The sequence below is a fragment of the Aspergillus pseudoviridinutans genome (genome assembly GCF_018340605.1).
Source record: "Aspergillus pseudoviridinutans IFM 55266 DNA, scaffold_4, whole genome shotgun sequence".
Lineage (NCBI taxonomy): Eukaryota > Fungi > Ascomycota > Eurotiomycetes > Eurotiales > Aspergillaceae > Aspergillus > Aspergillus pseudoviridinutans.
Window position 1 is genome coordinate 3255339 of NW_025091284.1, and position 20114 is coordinate 3275452.

The 20114-nt window shown below is 51.0% G+C and overlaps 6 protein-coding genes across 6 annotated transcripts; 4 read left to right on the forward strand and 2 right to left on the reverse strand.

Annotated features, from left to right (window-relative positions):
• Positions 1-2023: 2023 nt before the first annotated feature.
• Positions 2024-4321, forward strand: Asppvi_006566 (acetolactate synthase catalytic subunit; the record flags this gene model as incomplete). The annotated part of the gene is made up of 4 exons (XM_043302467.1): positions 2024-2190; positions 2262-2360; positions 2429-2496; positions 2571-4321. 4 exons carry the CDS (start codon positions 2024-2026, stop codon positions 4319-4321), a joined length of 2085 nt encoding a protein of 694 aa, XP_043158402.1.
• A 969-nt stretch (positions 4322-5290) lies between these two features.
• Positions 5291-6796, forward strand: Asppvi_006567 (RING finger domain protein; the record flags this gene model as incomplete). The annotated part of the gene is made up of 1 exon (XM_043302468.1): positions 5291-6796. One exon carries the CDS (start codon positions 5291-5293, stop codon positions 6794-6796), a length of 1506 nt encoding a protein of 501 aa, XP_043158403.1.
• A 460-nt stretch (positions 6797-7256) lies between these two features.
• Positions 7257-7912, forward strand: Asppvi_006568 (mitochondrial 54S ribosomal protein mL40; the record flags this gene model as incomplete). Its single annotated transcript, XM_043302469.1, has 2 exons — positions 7257-7491; positions 7566-7912. 2 exons carry the CDS (start codon positions 7257-7259, stop codon positions 7910-7912), a joined length of 582 nt encoding a protein of 193 aa, XP_043158404.1.
• A 667-nt stretch (positions 7913-8579) lies between these two features.
• On the reverse strand, positions 8580-9374 carry rho2 (putative Rho GTPase Rho 2; the record flags this gene model as incomplete). Its single annotated transcript, XM_043302470.1, has 4 exons — positions 8580-8867; positions 8928-9119; positions 9188-9213; positions 9272-9374. The coding sequence occupies 4 exons, from the start codon at positions 9372-9374 to the stop codon at positions 8580-8582; spliced, it is 609 nt and encodes a 202-aa protein (XP_043158405.1).
• Positions 9375-11545: 2171 nt separating this feature from the next.
• Positions 11546-15440, forward strand: Asppvi_006570 (putative stress response protein Nst1; the record flags this gene model as incomplete). Its single annotated transcript, XM_043302471.1, has 5 exons — positions 11546-12692; positions 12778-13022; positions 13096-14716; positions 14795-14911; positions 14974-15440. 5 exons carry the CDS (start codon positions 11546-11548, stop codon positions 15438-15440), a joined length of 3597 nt encoding a protein of 1198 aa, XP_043158406.1.
• An 815-nt stretch (positions 15441-16255) lies between these two features.
• On the reverse strand, positions 16256-19191 carry Asppvi_006571 (vacuolar protein sorting-associated protein 35; the record flags this gene model as incomplete). The annotated part of the gene is made up of 5 exons (XM_043302472.1): positions 16256-16573; positions 16628-17176; positions 17229-18241; positions 18303-18940; positions 19055-19191. 5 exons carry the CDS (start codon positions 19189-19191, stop codon positions 16256-16258), a joined length of 2655 nt encoding a protein of 884 aa, XP_043158407.1.
• Positions 19192-20114: the final 923 nt, after the last annotated feature.

Genomic DNA, 20114 nt, shown 5'->3' on the forward strand with positions numbered 1-20114 from the left:
GGAAGTTGAAGACCACAGCCGCATGGGTGGTTTTAGCTGACTTAAAATCTCCTGAGGCCGGAATTTTTGCGGGTGACTCATTTCACGGTAGTGATATGTTGATGACCTATCGCCGCGCTGTACACCATTCATACTTAGAACCATACTAATCTATTACGATACAGATCTGGGAAGCGAGGAATGAAGAACCTCACCGTAGACTAGGTTCAATGGCAGATGGAGGCGCCAACCAGATTGATAGGACAGTAATGGCTGAGGGCAAGGCCTCAGAAAGCCTGCAACGAAGACAAATGAGTTGCAAAACGAGGGCCCGCAATCGTCTTGCATATGATACAACAATAGTTTCACAATGGTTTGGACAATTTGAGGCGCTATACTGAGGGCACCGATGCCCTTATCAGTGACCTCGTCTGACTGCCCGCGGTAGAGTCAAAAGGGCTCAAGGGTCCTTTGCCATTAAGATTATGAAATGGAGACAAAATCTTCTTGCGTTATCTCCCTACTGGCCCTTGACTCCATGCTCAGACGCCAAACCTGGTCCGTAATCCTTGGAAGTACATAGCTTCACTTGATGGTACTAACCCAGTCGAGTCGATGTCCACTGTGCCTCCATATGGGACTTAGGGTTCTCAACAGGCAATCAAAGTACTATGCCGAGAAGCTCAGGATTCAGCCCAATAGCGTCCTTGAAACCTGACCTGACCTCGTATAACCATGCAGATAGCATTTGAATTACTTCAAGCTTCCTTCGTAAAATGCATAGAACTCTGGATCGACGAAATCGAAGCCAATCGTCTGCTTGGCGTTAAGAGGCATTGGCAAGTTTGTACATGATGTGGCAAAGGCTCTTTACTCTCTTGTCTTCTGCCCATATTTGAACCCAGTCAGACTTTCCGCACGCTCATGCTCTACGACCAGGAAGGGCAGACTGTATGAGGATCGAGCCGTGGACGGAAAGCTCGACGGAATGGCAAGGAGATATAATTGGGGACCAGTCATGGAAGTGCCTCAAGCAAGCAGTTGTCTCTCTCCTTTTATGAAAATGACAGTGTATACGGACTCATCGCCAAGGTGGAAAACTTGGAGCATTCAGTGCTGGTCGTAAGGCGTCTTCTGTCGCACGAGCCGAATATGGATATAGTACCTTCCTGGATCCAAACGGCCCCCCTAGGGACTTGATTCCGTGAGGAACACCAGGCAGGCATCTACCCCGCTTCTGATGCAGCTATTCTGCACAAATCCGTCTCCAGGAGCACAATCGCGGTCATTCGCTGTGGTGGTGTTTGGGGCACATCTTGAAAAATGGCTCTTGCCATTAAGAGCATTACAAGCTCAAGACGAACCGAGGGTGATAGACGTTTTGAGTCATACTCAATATCAACAGGACAACAGGCGATATATCCTGGAGCTCATGATGCCGAGTCACTAGTACGCCCTTCCAAAGCGCTAATCCTACGTCTGGCCAACGATAAGCCGCATACAGAAAGACAGCAATTCGATTGTTCAATGCGGTGAAGATTATCATTCGAGTAATTATGGTTGGCGTGCAAGAATGTCCAAAGCTACCTTAAGCTGGATGTACCGCGATATACTGCATCTGTCAATCCATTGATCCGTGACTCGGCTTGTATGACCAGCAGTGGGTGTACATGCTCCCAGGTGATTTTGTAAACAAGCATCAAGCTGTTGTCTGAACAGTCAAGGTGCTTATGCTCCGTACCTACTCCGCATCATGAGTAAAAGACCCAGCTGCCAATCAAATGATGTACAAACAAGAGGATGGACGCCGAACATCGGAGTCCGCTGTCCAATAATGGCGTTAAGTTGATTGGTCTTAGACAGCGCTAGGCCGCTATCGGTTAGCTGGTTCAGATGCTCTCCCCCGAAGTCTGACTCTTCACTCGGCCTCTTTTGGGTCGTCTTTTTCCCTACTGAATTTCTGGTCCAGCAATTCCATCTCCTCTCCTCTCTCCGAACCCTCCATTTCTCTCTTATTTTGGCCTGGCAGTCATCCGCCATCAAGATGATGCCTTTAAGACCATCAAAGAGCGCTCTGCGCTCTTTCCACTACCAGAAGTACATTGCTGCTGGTAGAAGACCGTTTACCTCTTCGTCCGTTGCCGGTACGGTTTCGCCCCACCGCTTGTCTGCTCAAAAGCGCAACCAGAGCACTGCAACAGCTGCGGCTTCGTGAGTTTTCTCTTTGGAATAGGACTCCCAGAAAGTTCTTGTTCGCAGACATTGACATTTCAATGCTTTAGAAATTCAAGACCTATTCCTAGTCCCGCCTTCAACCAGGAGCCTCATCGCAATGAAGTCTCACCTCTGCAAAATCGGCAGCTACCCGAGCTGGACGACTCGTATGTCAATTCAGAAGGCGTCACATCAATTGATTGTCTAGAAAAAGCCTAATTATTTTGATGAGCAGGTTTGTCGGTCTTAGTGGTGGACAGATCTTCCACGAGATGATGCTCCGACTTGGTGTTAAGCACATCTGTGAGTCATCCCTCGCTTACCAACTTTTCGTCAAGTTTCCCTTCAATGGACGGTATACTAAACTCGCGAACTAGTCGGCTACCCCGGTGGTGCCATTCTCCCCGTGTTCGACGCCATCTATAACTCTAAGCACTTTGACTTCGTTCTTCCTCGCCATGAACAGGGTGCCGGGCATATGGCCGAAGGTTACGCACGTGCTTCTGGAAAACCCGGTGTTGTCCTCGTTACCTCCGGACCAGGAGCCACCAATGTTATTACACCCATGCAGGACGCTCTTTCTGACGGTACCCCAATGGTTGTTTTCTGTGGTCAGGTTCCCACTAGCTCGATCGGTACCGATTCTTTCCAGGAAGCCGATGTCATCGGTATCTCGAGAGCCTGTACCAAATGGAATGTCATGGTCAAGTCCGTTGCCGAACTCCCTCGTCGGATCCAGGAGGCTTTCGAGATTGCAACCAGCGGTCGCCCGGGACCCGTTTTGGTCGATCTTCCCAAGGACATCACCGCTGGAATCCTTCGCAAGCCCATTCCCATGAACAGCACCATTCCTTCCCTCCCAAGTGCTGCTACCATGGCTGCTCGTGAGCTCAGCATGAAGCAGCTAGAGAACAGCATTGACCGTGTCGCCCACCTGGTCAACATTGCCCAGAAGCCTGTTCTGTATGTAGGGCAGGGTCTTCTCGCTCACCCAGATGGTCCTAAAGTGCTGAAGGAATTGGCGGACAAGGCCTGCATACCTGTCACTACTACTCTGCAGGGTCTCGGAGGCTTTGATGAGCTTGACCCCAAGGCTCTTCACATGCTGGGAATGCACGGATCTGCCTACGCCAACATGGCTATGCAAGAAGCGGATTTGATCATTGCCGTCGGTGCCCGTTTTGACGATCGTGTGACTGGTAACCTCTCCAAGTTTGCTCCCCAGGCCAAGCTGGCTGCCTCCGAGAAACGTGGTGGAATCGTTCACTTTGAAATCATGCCTAAGAACATCAACAAGGTCGTTCAGGCCAACGAGGCGGTGGAGGGCGACTGTGCCGAGAACATCCGCCTTCTGCTTCCCCATGTCAAGCCGGTCCCTGAAAGACCAGAATGGTTTGCACAGATCAATGACTGGAAAGCCCGCTTCCCCATCTCTCTGTACGAGAAGCAGACCCCGGAAGGCCCCATCAAGCCCCAGGCTTTGATTGAGAAACTCAGCGATCTCACTGCCTCCATCAAAGACCGCACCATCATCACTACTGGTGTCGGTCAGCATCAGATGTGGGCTGCCCAGCACTTCCGTTGGCGCCATCCCCGTACTATGATTACCTCTGGTGGTCTCGGTACCATGGGATACGGCCTTCCTGCTGCTATCGGCGCCAAGGTTGCACGCCCCGATTGCCTTGTCATTGATATCGACGGTGACGCTTCGTTCAACATGACTCTTACTGAACTTACCACGGCTGCTCAGTTCAACATCGGTGTCAAGGTCCTCCTCTTGAACAACGAAGAACAGGGCATGGTGACACAGTGGCAGAACCTGTTTTACGAGGACCGGTACTCGCACACCCACCAGAAGAACCCTGACTTTGTGCCCATGGCTCGGTCTATGGGTGTTGCTGCTGAGCGCTGCACTAAGCCTTCCGAGGTTGAGGAGAAGCTGAAGTGGCTGATCGAAAGTGATGGTCCTGCTCTGCTTGAGGTCTTCACTGACCGCAAGGTGCCCGTGCTCCCCATGGTTCCCGCTGGTAGCGCCCTGCACGAGTTCCTGGTCTATGATGAAGCCAAGGAGAAGGAGAGAAAGGCCCTGCTGAGAAGCAGAACGGCCCCCGAGTACCTTCACAAGTGATCGTGCAGACGGTTTCGGCATTGCAACATTGCTTACTGATATTTCATCTTTCAGTTGATATCCATGGCGTTTCTGGCGGGTTCTAAAACGCAACTGGGCGGAGATGTATGCTAAAAAAGCTATCCAGCCTCTCACACGAAGTCTTCTTCCTGATGAAAGTAGGAAAAGATCATAAGGGGACTCAAAAGTGACACTCTATTCAGTCCATTTCTCTTAACAGTCCCTTTCTTTTCATGTTCTCTTGACATGTCAATTGTAATCTTGCGAAAATCTGCCCTGGTTTCTGTCGCACATTAGCTTGTATATAATGCACATTATCATTACTTCTTTCAAGGGTTACTTAGGTTGGAAATCTTCCATGTATGTCTTAGGGAAGGATGGGCGAAACGATGATTGATATTACAAACTGTCTCCGAAGACTTTGAAATGAGAAATAAGTTGTCTACATCTGTGAACAGACAGACAGTCCATACTGCTCTGCTAAATCTACGAGGGGTCCTGAGTACTGGAACAACAGTCTGCGTACTTTATGCCTGGGCACAGTCACTTATTCTCCCTTTCTCTCATTGAGAGTACCCCGGCGATCCCAATCAGAAGATAGTAAAGGCAGGCGGCTCGTTATGCTACCATATCCGCCATCAGTTGAGGTGATCGCGTGCAATAAGATACTTGGAATCACGTGACATTTCTGACGTCGGCGATTCCTGAGGCCATCAAAGTCGAGTCCTTGAAAGCCGCGGTCCGTATCCGAGGAAGCGGTAGGCTGATTCCGCCCTCTGATTGACGACTGAGTGATGAATAAACCATCTCCCCTCTTCCCATCATCATCATCAGTCCTGCAGTTCGGTTTGTGACTCAGCTTCAACCTCGATTTGCACGATGCCAGGCACGCATCTCATCTTCTAGAATTACGGATTTCCATTCTTCTCTTTCGCTCGACCGTCTTCTTCAGCACGCTCTGTCGCAGCTATGGCTTCTGTCCCCGGATATCCCGCCACTACTGGCAGAGCTCAATCATCGGACGCCACATCAGCTCGAGACGAGACTACAGCAAGTGCAGACAGAAGCAGTTTTACAAGCGCCTCACCCGCAGAAGCCATGGAGGACAACGAGACAGTTCTACTCAACAAACCACTTGCATCCAGCGAGGATGCATCAGGGAACAACGACGACACTGCCGACTCTGACACCGCCACCGCCAGCAAATCTCCTGTCCGGAGCTCGACCGCCGCTGAGTCCTTGAATGAAGAACCGCGCAAGTGCTGGATCTGTTACACCGACGAGACGGAAGATTCCCCCTTGAACTCCGAATGGCGCTCGCCTTGTCCCTGCGCCTTGACCGCTCATGAGGCTTGCCTCTTGGACTGGCTCGCTGATCTCGAAAACCCTCGATCACGCAAACGCAACGGTCACGGAGCCAAGATGGTGTGCCCGCAGTGTAAAGCCGAAATTGTGGTCTCTCGTCCGCGAAGCTATATCGTTGACGTTGTTCGGATGTTTGAGCGGCTTGCTGGACGGTTGGTCCTACCGGGTATGGTGTTTACACTGGCGGGTACCGTTTGGGCGGGATGCTGTGCACACGGCGTTTACTCGATGTATTTCGTTTTTGGGACCGAGGAAGCGAGACAAATTCTGGAAGAGACAGCGGATGGCACATGGAATTCGGGTTTGAATCTAGGGTTACCACTGATTCCGCTCGTGCTCATCTTCTCACGGACTCGGTATGCCGAGGGTCTTCTACCTGCCATCCCAGTCCTGTTCTTCGCGACACATAACCCGGGCCAAGAGCTCGACCTTGACCTGTGGCCACCTAGTGCTGCTATGACGTTTGCTGCGCTTCCCTATGTGAAAAGCTTCTACAATGCAGTCTACCAAAGATTATTCGGCAAGCTGGAGAGGAAGTGGATTGCCGAGGTGCAACCGCGCCAAGCAGATATCAACGAGTTTGATGATAATGCGCCACCTGAGCATCCGGAGGGAAGAAACGATGCTGAGAATGGCCAGATATTGATGGAAATTGATCTGGAGTTCCAAGTTGGAATGGGTAATGATGTGCGTCAGGGTATTCTAGGTCTCCAGGCCGGAGAAAACGCCCAGAACAACGGGCAAAACCAAGGTGACGCGCAAAATGGAAATAATCTGGGACTAGGACGGCGAGACGACCTCATACATGAAACAAACAACCTTGCCGATATCGTTCTCGGAGCTCTCGCATTTCCAGCGATTTCGGCATCCATGGGTGGTCTGCTCAAGTATATTCTCCCCAAATCGTGGACAAGCGCACCGTCAGCCTTGGAGCGCGGCCGGCCTGGTCTGCTGCAGACGCGGTGGGGACGAAGTGTCATCGGAGGGTGCATGTTTGTGCTGCTGAAGGATGCATTAGTACTTTACTGCCGCTGGAAGCTTGCACAGACACACAGGAAACGAAAGGTGCTGAACTACGACCGGAAGAAGAAGAAAGTCGTGAACCACTGAGTGGCGTTTTCGAATTTTTCAATACATTGACCCTTTGGCTTTGTGCTTTCCCTACTCTCATGACTACGGATGTGACGACGATGCATTTCACTGGCGTTGGTTGGGATTACCCTGGAGGATTTAGTCTGCTCTCTCTGCACTCGGATCTTCAACGGATGCCAAGGTTTTTCTAAGATTCAGGAGTTTTAGATTCCCATATAGTAGGCACCTCAATGGCATTTGTTGCAGGCGATATCGAGAACTGCGAATTATACAATCAATTCAATACAATGGCATAAGTCATATTATACAGGAGATGGTATCAATCTCGACCGTAGAAAATAACAGTAGTTGGCAGAGTTAGGTCTGAATAGGCGCGCGGCTAATCAAACTTTCCGCCGCCGATCTCCAAAAACCAAAATGCCTTCCATCACTTCCACCAGCCCATCTACCTCACGCAATTCCAAAACCACCACGCACCATGCGACCTCTCTCCCCTGTCCTCGCCTCGCTGGCGAACGTCTTCAGAATCCCTCTCTCCCAAACCCCCGCCCGACCAGCCATCAGCCGGCTCAGCAACGACCTCTTAATACGCAAACCTACCGCTCCTGTTCAACCCGCAGCAGCAACAGCAGCCATCGGGACCCGGACCTTCTCAACAACAAGCGCCCTGCTGAAACGCAACAAAAATGCTCCCCGTGGCGATAAAAGAATCAGTAAGTCCTTCCGATAGGCACCGACGGCGACCAGAAATGGGAATTGATGCAATGCCGTTACTAACGTCTCACAGCGCTAATCCGCTACTTCCTCTGGCACCCACTCACACCCCGGCCCCTCCGCTTCTCGCGAACCCGCTACCTCCGGCACTGGACCATCCACCGCGCTTGGCAACTGTACCAAGCGCAGCAGCGCCGCGCGAGACAGCTCGAGCTGCAGCGCCAGTGGCAGGCGATGAACGCCGCGTGCGAGGAGCTCCGCACGGGCGCCGGGGATGGAGGCAAGCTGTTCCGGATCTCGATGAATAAGCGCGGGGTGTATAGGAGTATGTTTCCCATCGAGTACGGGCGGATGCAGACCGAGGGCCCGAGTAAGGAGGGGTGGAATCATGAGTGGAAGCGCATGGAGAAGAAATACTAGTCATGTTCTCTTCTACATCGGTGGCCGGTCAATGGAAAGGACGGTTTCCTCGGAATTGGTGATTTGTTGAGTTTATTTGTAAGAATTGGCATGTACTATAGGTCACTTTGTTCTGAGTGTTTAGTTTCATGGATACTTGATTCGCCGATATAGACTGTTTTAAGCCAATAGCTACATTATGCGATTTTTGCCCTCGCTCTTGCTCCGGTTGGACACGAGCATGACGTACAGCCGGAATTGACATCAGCATGTTCAGTATGTGTCAAAATGCTGGATATAAGACATAGATGAAATGCAAAAGACGCTAGACAGCATCAGAAAGGGAATGAATATAGGAAGTATAAAAGAAAGAAGCAAAGTGAGCCGCAGGGAGAATCATAACGAGACAAAGCGCTCCAAAGTCGAGAAGGAAGTATGCCAAAGGAGGGGAATCCGGAGTGCAAGTGTTCATGTAAAGGAGAGTGTGAGCAGGAAGATATACCCTAGGGAAGACAACGCAAGAGGAAAATATTAACAGATAACCTCCCAAACGCCAGTAATGCAAGATGCGATGATCAGTCAACGACCACCAAATGATCCTTCTCTGCTCCTTCTTTTTGAGAGATCCGATAGAATAAAAACTGAATCGATGAGTCCGTGGCAGCTAGGGTCGTATTACCATCGGATGTCATAGCACGATGCAACATGAGGTCTTCCGCTTATCGAATGTAAGAAGGGCGGCTCGCGTAGCGGCTTCGAAAACGTCGTCTACTCCCTCGCCTGTCAACGATGAGCATTCTAGGTACTTCCTGGCGCCGATTTGCGTGGCAGTTTCGCTTCCTTCTTTGGATGTGACGAAGCGTAGAGACTTCTTCCGCATTTCTTCAATCGCCAGAGGATCTTCGCGCAAGTCTTTCTTTAATCCGACAAGTATGATAGGTACACCGGGACATCGCTCGTTTGCTTCCTCAATCCACTGCAGAGGGAACTAGTGAGTTGATCGTAACGAGATTTGGCGGATTCAACATGGACGAACCTTGTGCTTTACGTTTTCCAAAGAATCTGGCGTATCCACGGCAAAGCCTATCAGAATAACGTGCGCTTTGGAGTATGCGAGTGGTCGCAATCTTTCATAGTCTTCTTGACCTGCAGTATCCCACAAGGCCAGCTGAACAGATCGACCATCAACCCTGCAATCTGTAACATAGTTCTCGAATACTGTGGGAACCTGGTGATGCTGTCAGAGCTTGTATTCTTGTCGAAAGGGAAGCGCGTTAAGGATGCATGAGTACTAACATAGTGCTGGAAATGGAACACATTAGCTGTCACAGCTCACACCAGTAGCAAATTTTGAGATAATATCCGAATGAGGGCACTCACAGTTGGAAAATAACCAAGCGTAAATACACTCAGCAAACTGGTCTTCCCGCAAGCACCATCTCCAATAATGACCAGCTTTCTGCATTGAGTATGAGATCAGCATATTGTGTCATTGAGGGAATGTCAATTCGGAATTCAAAGCTTGCTTCCTCCAAAACAGGACAAGGATGGTGCAACTAACGAGGCTGGAAATGGAAACCGCCTGTATTGACCTGGACGTGGACCACAGAGATCCACCCCGACAACCACAAGGGGTCTTGTACATACCTCCGCATCACATTGTCATTCTGTTGTTGAGCCATTGTTCCTCACGAATGACCGAGAGACCACAGCTCCCTTTGAAGATGAGAGTGTGGAAGAAAATCGGAGCGAAGGTATTCGAGATGAGGAAACGACAAGGGGAGGGCGTTGTTCACTGTTCAGCCCCGGCCGATATCGAAACTAAACGGAATCAGGCAACCGTAAGATCTGACCGTAATACCGAATGACTGGACGGGGTTGCGACGAAACGAATGGAAGAAGTGATGAAATTGCTTCTTCTGAGAGAAAATAATATCCCCTCCCCCTAAACCGCTGAGTGACAGGGAGGACGATAACGAGTTTGAGGATTAGTCGTCCTGGAAGGCGGTCGAGGTGAGGCTGATGGACTTTTAAGTCAATCGATGATCGACCAACACGGGTGAAGTGGGAGGAGTTTACCACTTTCCCTTCTGGCGGAGGTGTCTTGGTAATACCAGTTTGGTTTCAAAAGTACTTTACCGATGGTATACAGTACAGTACAGATGTTACCTAGGTAGGCCAAGAGGCTACCTATTATTATTCCACAAGGACCTCAACCTACGGAAAGAGGGAGCAAGATGATGCAGATAACAATAAGAACAAATTTCGAGGCACGAGAAGACAAGGAATAAAGGCTTTTAAATATTACGAGGGTAGCCCACCAAAAGCCTAGCCGATTCATAAAGTGCTAATCAAAGCAAAGGATGGGATCGACCCGTAGATGGCACAGCTGAAGAGACCCCATGGGCCATACCTTCCCACAAATAATGGCTTTATTAAGGAATTGTCTCAAACGGCCTACACTAGGTGCTATATCGTTTCCCATCCGAACCATAATTGTTGTTATAAATGGATGCATGTGGAGAGAGAGATGAGACGGGAGAAGTAAATAATACCTAATATGCGCATGGACTATAGATAGAGCTACCTAGATGGAGCCTAGAGCAAAGAGGGGACTGGCCTCGACGACAGTTGACAATAATAATAATACCAGGACATCGGCGAGCCCGGTATCTAGTCAAGATACCTATCTAAGGAACAACATGAACAAATGCTGATGAATTTTGAGTCACGAAGATTGTTCCAGAATGATTTTCAAACCTTTCCTTGCTTTATAATGCTTAGTATGCCATATGTCCCCTAAATTACAAGGACTTTTGCTTGTGGCCTGTCAGCAAATTGGTCGTAGACCGGAGCCTAAGTACTTTATCTGATTTCATCTGCTTGGGTACCTTATCCAACGAGGTAGGTACCTCAGCAGTGGTTGAAATTCATGTACTGTAAACGGATGGAAGAGCAATTATTGTAACGGATACCTCAGGCACAATTGTTTATGCCCAAATCCTCAGGCCTCCAGCTCGCTTGCGGCGGCTATCCAGCCAGCGGCACGCCAGCCATCCAGACGGCGTCAAGATCCACCGTCCAAAGCCCATCAATCATCATCTCCATTCTCCAGTGGCAGCCAGCCTTTCAAACCCCATCCCGCTCTGGCTGCGCTTGTTCGTTCCCCAACTCCCATCTAGATCCTAACACTTATCGAGATACCCTCCTTGTCACCCCGGAGCGATCTCCAATACGGACTATATTCTTCAGTCGCCTAGCTTGGACATTGCCCGCCTCCCCTGCGTGCGGCCAAAGGGTTCTCTTCCACCCCTCTTCCGCCCTCATAATTCCCCATTTTGTCCGCGCAGGATCTCCTCCTCTCTTTATCTTAACTCCCCACCTCTCACTCGCAAGTGTCTCAACCTTGGTAGGGAGTGCTGACATCGGATATCCTCTTCTTTCAGCTCTGTTGGTCGCAATTTACTCCGCTTACTGCTCGCCGGTGAGCTCTTTCTGTGCTCGGCTGTACTCTACCCTTGCTGATCTTGCTCTAGTAAGGCTTTTGGTTTTGGAAGTGGAAGTATCAAGGACACCTAGGGTTTTAGACCCTCTTCACCACTCGACGATCCTGTTTACTCTCCGGGAGCGGATATCTTTGCGAACTCGTTCTTCATGGCTCCTGCGCCGCATACACAACTTTCTCCAAACTCCACAATGCCGAACAGTTCGTCAACGACTGCTCAATCAGCGCCCACCACAAATGGTGACGTTCATGCGCCGAAAGACCATCGCCTTTCCTCTCCTTCAGACACAGTCTCCGCACCAGTAAACCGGAAGAAGCAGAAACGAAGACAAAAACAGGCAGCTCGCCTGGCCGAGCGGCAACTAGCAGACGGACACCTATCGACAGATGACGCTACTCAGAACGGATCCAGCCACACTAATCCAGAACGTTATCCTTCCGACGATGATGACGCCGACGGACCCGACCAGGAACAGTCCACGAACGGTGACGCATATCATAAGGATGGCCAGGATTCGGTGGACGCGCAAGTTGATTCACAAAATCCCCAAGGGAGCAACGGCACGGAGATCTCTCAGAAATCGACAGGCCGCAAATCAAAGAAAAAGAAAGGGAAGAAAGCGCGTAATGGTTCTCACGCGCAAGGAGACGAAACCTCGACTCCCATGTCCACCCCTTCCGTTTCTATGTCACACCCTCTTCCGCCGTCTCTCCCCTCACATCTCGCGTCTCACGATATTCTGAAGCCGGCCAAAAATCGCAGTATTTGGAATACATCTACTCAGGAAGAACGTGAGAATATTAAGACGTTCTGGCTAGAGCTGGGAGAAGAGGAGCGTCGGCAGCTTGTCAAGGTGGAAAAAGATGCCGTTCTGAAGAAGATGAAGGAGCAACAACGCCATTCGTGCAGTTGTACGGTATGTGGGCGAAAGCGAACCGCCATCGAGGAGGAGCTCGAGGTTCTCTACGATGCCTACTACGAAGAGCTTGAACAATACGCCAATCACAATCAAGGATCGTTTGAAAAAGGCTCCCCTATGGTACCGCCTCCACGGTTGTACCAGCCTCCACTAAGATCTCCCGGTCAACATACCCGAACCCAAGGCCAATTCCATCCTTCACGAGGTCGCATTCATGAACTGACAGAAGAAGATGATGAACTGGAGGAGGATTACGATGAGGAGGAGGATGATGGGGATGAGCCTTACAGTGATGAAGACCTTGACGAAGAAGACGAGGAAACTCGTGCAGCTCGCGCAGATTTCTTTGCCTTCGGCAATAGCTTAACTGTTAAAGGTAAGGCTGATGTGCCGCCAGCTTTAAAACATTTCAACGAATCTTGTACTGATTTCTTGCTTTTTCCCCTCGCTCTTCGAGATAGATGGTATTCTTACAGTTGCAGACGATTTACTGAAGAATGATGGGAAACACTTCATCGACATGATGGAACAGTTGGCCGAACGTCGAATGCAACGCGAAGAAGATACCCAGTACGGCATAGCTGCTGCGCACGAATCCCTTCATAGCGGTCACAATCATGGACCATTCGACGACGAAGATTACGACGACGAGGAAGACGAGGACTATGACAGTCAAGAGGAAGAGGATTACGAGGAAGATGAAATGGTCTGCCCTGGAGTTGTTCCCCCCTTTCGTGGTTTCGGCCACTATTCTTAGTTCATTGCTAACCTCCATCCAGGATGCCATGACAGAAGAACAACGCATGGAAGAAGGCCGACGAATGTTTCAAATATTTGCGGCCCGAATGTTCGAGCAACGCGTCCTGACGGCATACCGAGAAAAGGTCGCCGAACAACGGCAACAGAAGTTGATCGAAGAACTCATGGAAGAGGAGACTCGCAACGAACAGCGGAATGCTAAGAAAGCCCGGGAAGCGCAGAAACGGAAGGACAAGAAGAGACTTCAGAAACAGGCCAAGGAAGAGGAACGCGCGCGCCGGGAAGCGGAGAAGGCTGCAGAGGAAGCAGCTGCCAAAGCGGAACAAGAGAAGAAACTCGAGGAACAGCGAAAGAAACGGGAAGAGCAGCGAAAGAAGAAAGAAGCAGAACGGAAGGCCCAAGAAGAGGAGCGCGCGCGCAAGGAGGCCGAAAAGCTTCGACGGCAGCGTGAGGAACGAGAGCGACAGGCCGAAGCGGAGCGGAAGCAGCGCGAAGAGAAGAAACGACGCGAAGAGGCCCGGCGGAAAGAAAAAGAAGAGCGCGAATTGCGGGAAAAGAAGGCGAAGGAAGAGCGCGACCGCAAGGCCCAGGAGGAACAAGCCAAGAAGGATACAGCAAAGGGCGGAGAGGAAGCCAAAGATCAGGAGAAGCGTGATGATCAAGCCAAGCGGTCGTCGCAGCAGGGTCCTGTCCCTATTCCGTCGAATTTGCATCATCTTCAGGGCCTTTCTCCGGCTGTCACTCATTCGCCGCACGTCCCGTCCGCGACACCTGTGTTACCTAAAGCTCCTACTCCAGCCAGACCCCGTCAGCCATCCCAACAAGACTCTCATTCCTCCTCGCCGCACTCCCAAGCCCCTAGCACCGACCCATCGCAGGCCTCCCTTTCTCCTCGTTCGATGCCCGTGTCTCAGTCATCGGGAGTTGCCAGTGGAAATTCGCAACAAGGCCCCGGACTGCATGCAATGCTTCATCAATCTCAGCCTTCTACGCCATTGTCTCCCCTGGGCAGATCCATTCCTCCTGGATTCTCGAACGTCAACGGAATACCACCTAACCCCCCGGGCTTGTCTGGAATGGTCGCGCGACCACCAGTTGGACATGATCTGCCCAGTTATCCGCCACATTCGGGACCTTTCATCAGTCCTTTCCGTGGCTACCCAGCTCCAAACGGAATTCCCGCACCCCCAGGTATTAATGGAGCACGTCCAATGCCGCCTGGGCGCGGATTCCCCCTTGAGCCAGGACAAGGGTTTGCGTTCCATGGCCAGCAGATTCCTGGAGCTTTCTCGACGCAGCAGAGTGGATTGCCCCACCGCCATTCCAGGCAACCCTCCGGCTCGTTTGAGAGGTCACCTCTAGAGAATCACGCACAGCCTATGCCAATTTCTCGGCCTAGCCCTATCAAACGGCCATCCAGCACCCAGCAGGACCAGCAGAAGGGGGGTGATCGCGCCACACAACGAGATGTGGAGGATCTGAGCGCCCAACTTGGCAGCAGTGCTCTCCTTGATGACACTGACGTTCCTCTGTCCTCGAATCTGTCGCAGTCACTACCCGGTGCTACAGCACCCGGCACTTTCCCCGGACCGGCGCGGGCCAGTTTCGGTGGACCATCGCTGTTTCCAGATCCCCTCAGTGGTAAGTTGTTTGGCTATAAGGCCACAGTATCTTATTGGAACTGTATAGTGTGATAGGATGTTCTAACAATCTGATTAGCATCAAAGCACACCAACTTCTCAGTGAGTCCTGTAGTAAGCGGTGGCACATGGGGTGCACAGATCCCTTTCGGAACGTCTGCTTTTCCCAGTGCTCAGACTTGGGGAACCGGACATGGTCAGTTTGCTCTGCGAATTCCTGTGCCCTTACATGGAAGCGAATACTGACGTGGATCATAGCAAGTGGTTGGTCTAACAACGCATTTGGGTCCGCAGGCCTCCACCGTGCTCACACATCCCGGCCTGTCGCCATTCGGCTGTTAGTCATTCAGGCTTGTAAACAGCTCAATACTACGAGTCCTTTCAAGGGTGCGGACGGCTATCATGATGTGAACCTCGTTCTTCGCCAGGTTGAGCAGCTGCGGCCACAGAACGAGCCTTCGATTTCCTTGAAAGAGATGCTAGATATTTGCGATACGGAAGGCAACACGCAGAATGGTGGGGGCACCTTCTCGATTAAAAAGGACGAAACGGGGGAGTTTGTCAAGTTCGAGCCGGACAACAACAGTGCCGCTTCAGGTCACAGGGGCAGTATCGTTCCCGGGGAGATTGGCAGCCCAGTTCCGAGCAGTAGTCTGCCAGTGTTTGGCGGAATTGGTACGCCATCAGTGCTTCGCCAGTATTCTTCTCCACCAATGGGTTTCTAACGGCGTTTGTTTGGGTCCAGCATCTACGGGGGTGTAAATGGGGTTCATGTTTGTTTTGCACTTTCATCATCATCATTATCGGACTTCTGCGCTTTGGACGATTAACTGACTAAATGCCTCTCTTCCCTTCCTTTCCTTTTCCTCTACTCACTGATCATACGCCATTATCCGTTCATCCTCATAACCTTTCTACGTCTGTCAAGCGTCATGTCATGTCTCACGTCTTCATTCTGTTCGCGTCATGGACTGTTGTCTGTCTCATGCTCCTTGTTTGTCCGAGTCAACTTTTCTTTCATTGACCTTTTCGTCCACGGGCATTTTATGTTTTGTATGTCCTATTGTCCTATTGCGCATGATGCGATGCGGCGATTCCCATGGAGCACGCATATCCTCCGTGCCAAATCAATTGCATGGTCGGCTTCGATCGATGAGTCATGGTTTTCATTCTAACTGTAGCTGTAGTTGCCACAGTGTGTAAACTGCAGGTAAATGTACAGTGTCCTCTGATAGCGCTCGGCGGTCTACTGTGACAATTCATTCAGTCACCTGGTACAAGATAAAATGAAGGACTATACCATGCTAAGACGACGCTGTACCTATATTGGTAGAACCCAACAGACCAGCCAAGGGGAATATGTTACACACAGCGTCTCGGGATTCATTCGCATTCAGTACAAGCTCAGGCTGATATCAAGCTGCCAGGAAACGGCGAAACAGTTACAGAGGAGAAAAGAAAACAAGATAACCACGCTTTCACGATTCATACATGATATAATCATTTCCAGTTCCGAATATCACAAAGGTGCCTGAACAATTCACTGTCTCGGATCCGTGACGACACCCTCGTAGTCTCTGGAGCGGATATACTCCAGCGTACGCTGAAAGTGACGCTTTGGGCCCTCGAGACTGGGATTCGGCTCGTTCTCGTTGGTTTGCAAGTTGGAGTGGATGAGCTCGATGAGGCCGTTGAGGTACTTGGTTGTGACGGTTTCGTTCTGCTGGTCGAAGTAGTAGACGTAGCGGTTGAGGATCTCGACGAATAGTTCAACGGAGACGGCGGTGTCCATGCAAGCGTCTGCGACGCGAAGGGCCCGCTGGAGACATTCAAGGACGCGTTTGCCGTCGCGGTAGAGCTGATTGACTAGATTAGTTGCGATTATGGGACCAAGGGGACAGGGTTGACATACGTTCTTGGGGTCATCTTCGCCTCGTTGGGGGTTCTCGACTACCCACCACAGGTGACTTGCAAGGTACACGGCACGGCACTGGTCGGGTTTCTTAAGCAGTTTGCTTCCGTGCAGCGCCGCCTTGGTGATCAGTGTGTCGTAATTCTCCTTGGAGAAACCCCGGGTGCCGTGGAGCGCTCCTGCGATGATGCATACGGCCTGGAACTGTGCGCGCGAGTCACTGATGGAGTCCTCGTAAATGGTGAATGCTTGAGCAAAGAACTCGTAGCTGAATTCTTCAAATCCCGTCTGGTCGGCCACTTCGCCGCACATCACAAACAGGCGCAGTGCCAGGTCAGCGCACCCAGGATTGGCGCGTTGATAGAGATTGTTTACACACTGGTGCATGAACCTATAAAGTGCGGAGGACTGTGACTGCCAATTGTCGTCGTAATGTTCACGAGACTTGAGTTTACGCGCCAGTCGAATAGATGCAGTAATAATGGCCGGCGTAGTGTATCGGATGCGTTCGTTGCCGTCGGCATACGCTTTGCGGGTAGCTTGAAGGAGCTATGAATAGTCAGCGGCGAAACTGAACTCAGTCTAGCGCTAAGAAACATACCTTTAATTGGACATCATTTTCGGGTGCTTGTATCAGATGTACCAACCGAGCGAGCCATCCTTGCTCTTCAATGGTCTCGTCCGTTTCTCCGCCTCGTCGCTGGGAACCAGGATAGCCGACAGCCTGCTGCAAGCCTTCCTTGATCAGGACTCTTAATGCCCCCAGGACGCGGTCGAGGTTCTCTGTTGTCGTGATCAGGGTTCGGTTCTTGAGCAGACTCCGGGCGATTTCGCCAGCCACAGATCGTCGTGTGGAGTAGGATTGAGAAGTCAGGAGCGGGAGATAATTGGGCAATGCCAATGCTGTGAAGATTGAGACGTAAGAGCGAAGTGGAGCGAGGAGAAGATGAAGGAGGTTTTGCTGGGTCGGCGCCGCGTGCAGATCCGCATGATCAGCGTATTCTGCTGTCTCACGCGTAGCGAATTCGAGAACCTGATCCACGTACTCCAGCTTGCCAGGGTAGGTATTCAGCGCCAGGTTAACAAGCGACACTAATAATGCCATGGTGTCTTGAATTGGCAAGCCCCGGGTCTTGATCAGGTTGACCACCTGGTCATAGAAAATGGCGTATAGCTTGACATCTGCTGGGACACCTGGCTTTGCATCGCTCTCGCCGTTTGCATTCGATACCTKCTCGCCTTTGGGGGTCTCTGCTTCTGGTTCGTTTGTGTCTTTCGATGGTTCCTTTGACGGCTCGGTTGACGGCTGCTCAACGCCGTTCTCTTGAGCTGTGCCTGTGGGAGCCTCTTGGGGCGCTGCTGCCTCGGCCTTCTTAGTTTCGTCCGCGATCTTCAGGTTTTCGAGGAACTTTGTGACGGCTTCCTCTTCATTCTGCTTTCGTATTTCGGGGTCCGCGGTGGATTCTGTCTCCCGAGCCGCGTAGGTCGATAGACGGTCCATGAGTCCGATCACGATCTTCTTCAGGTCAACGTGCGGGTTGAGACGAGAAATTGCCGAGAGTAAGAGATCCAGCGTATGGAGATGGAATTCATCGGGGAAGACCTTGGTGATCACTAGAGCAACTTAGCATGAGCTCGCATCCCAGGAGACACACCGGCAGCGGAGATTCCCTACCTTCCAACAGGTACTCCTGCGCAAGGACATCGCGGCACTGGACCACCTGCTCCAGCAGCGCTTGCAGGATCCCCGACTTATAGCGCTCGAGATCGACCAACTGGCTAAGCCGGACAATATTGCTGCCCACCAGCAGTTCCAGCTCGCGGCGCTCCTGCATTCTCTTTTCCCTTTCCCGGGAGGGACCTTGATGCTGCAACCGCACCCACAACTTGTTCATCTCCACGAAATTGGTCAGGACGAAGTTGATCGAGTCCTGCAGGTTGCCTTCGGGCCCGTCCCCGGAGCCCGTGGGTAGATGATCCCTGGCCTGTCCGGACAAGTAGTATCGCAGGAACAGCCCGCGGATGGGATGCTGCACTCCTCGACTCATCTCCATCATGTCCTTCATGATCTCCTTGACCGGGGCATCCTCCACCGACATGTACACCGTGCCGACCGTAATCATCAGGTAGAGCCGCGGGATGATGTTGCCTGCATACTGAACCAACTCATACAGATCAGCTAGATGATTGACGGGATGATTCTCTTTCAGATAAACGGAGAGATGTCGCAGCGCATCGAAAACCGCCATGTACAACTCGTAGTATTGCTTGGGACCCAAGCTCGGCGTTCGTAGTTCGGAGACCAACGTCGACCTGGAAGCAATTGACGATCGCTGTTAGTTTGATTTGTACCCTTAACAACTGCAGAATTATGCAATGCCGCTCTAGGAACTCTGCTTCATATCTAGGGAGCCTCTATCGACTCACCCGCACTTGAGCGCATCCATCAGTTTCCCAGGAGTCTCCAAGCATTTTCGCATCATATGCGACTGCTGTCGGACCACTCCGAGGGCCTCCTCGAGGAGACGACTTTGGTCCTCTGGAGGTGATACCGGACTGGCCATGACGGAATTGACCGATTAGAGGTTCGAAAGGTGTAAGACGGGGCTGTCTCCGTGGATGAATGCAGGCGGTAAACACCTGGCCGAGGAAGAGGAGGGGGTTGCGGAGGAGGAGCTTCAATGACGGTCGCGGAGATAAAGTACTTGTATAGAGAGATGGGTGTTTATAAAAGCTCCGATCAGTTAATCAGTCCATTTAAAAAGAATCCACCGTCGCAGAATGACTGGCCGTGTGGAGATGTCTGCGAATGGAGGAAGATCAATGCCATCGCGGGTCGCACGAGCTTCTTTCCGCCTCAGGCTGCCAACGTGGACTGACTGTGGCTAGGCAGAGCTATTCTGAGTACATTTGACGCAATCCACCACACCAGACAGCATCAATTGAATATATTCAAGATTTTTGATTTCAAGTACTTTTTATCTCCACTATCCCAACTCCAAAATGTTAGAAAAATGGATGTGAGATATTGCTCTTCCCCTTGCAGGTACGAGCGTATTGCCCGGTGGCTCTTTCGCCAATAATAAACCGACAATACTTCTCGAAGATACTTGTACAGAATAAGGGATTGTGTCTGATATTCTGCTTTGCTGACCAAAATCACATTCTATCTATTGACGCCATCTATGTAACAAACCCCATACTCACAAATACCCATATATGCAGGAACCAAATGAATACAATGGACAATCTATGACCCAAAATCATCTCAGAAAGCAAAAGCAGGAGCGTGCCGTATGTCCGTTTCAAATATACCGTGGCACATCAAGTCGTGAAAGTCCGAAATTCCCATATGGACACATCAAGTGAAAAGTCGTCAATCTCAGTAATCGTTTCCGTCATTATGTCAGTCCTTAAGAAGTTTCCACTATTTCGACAATGACTCGTACATGGCTCTCCTTCGAGGCTTCCTCGAGCAGACGAGCAG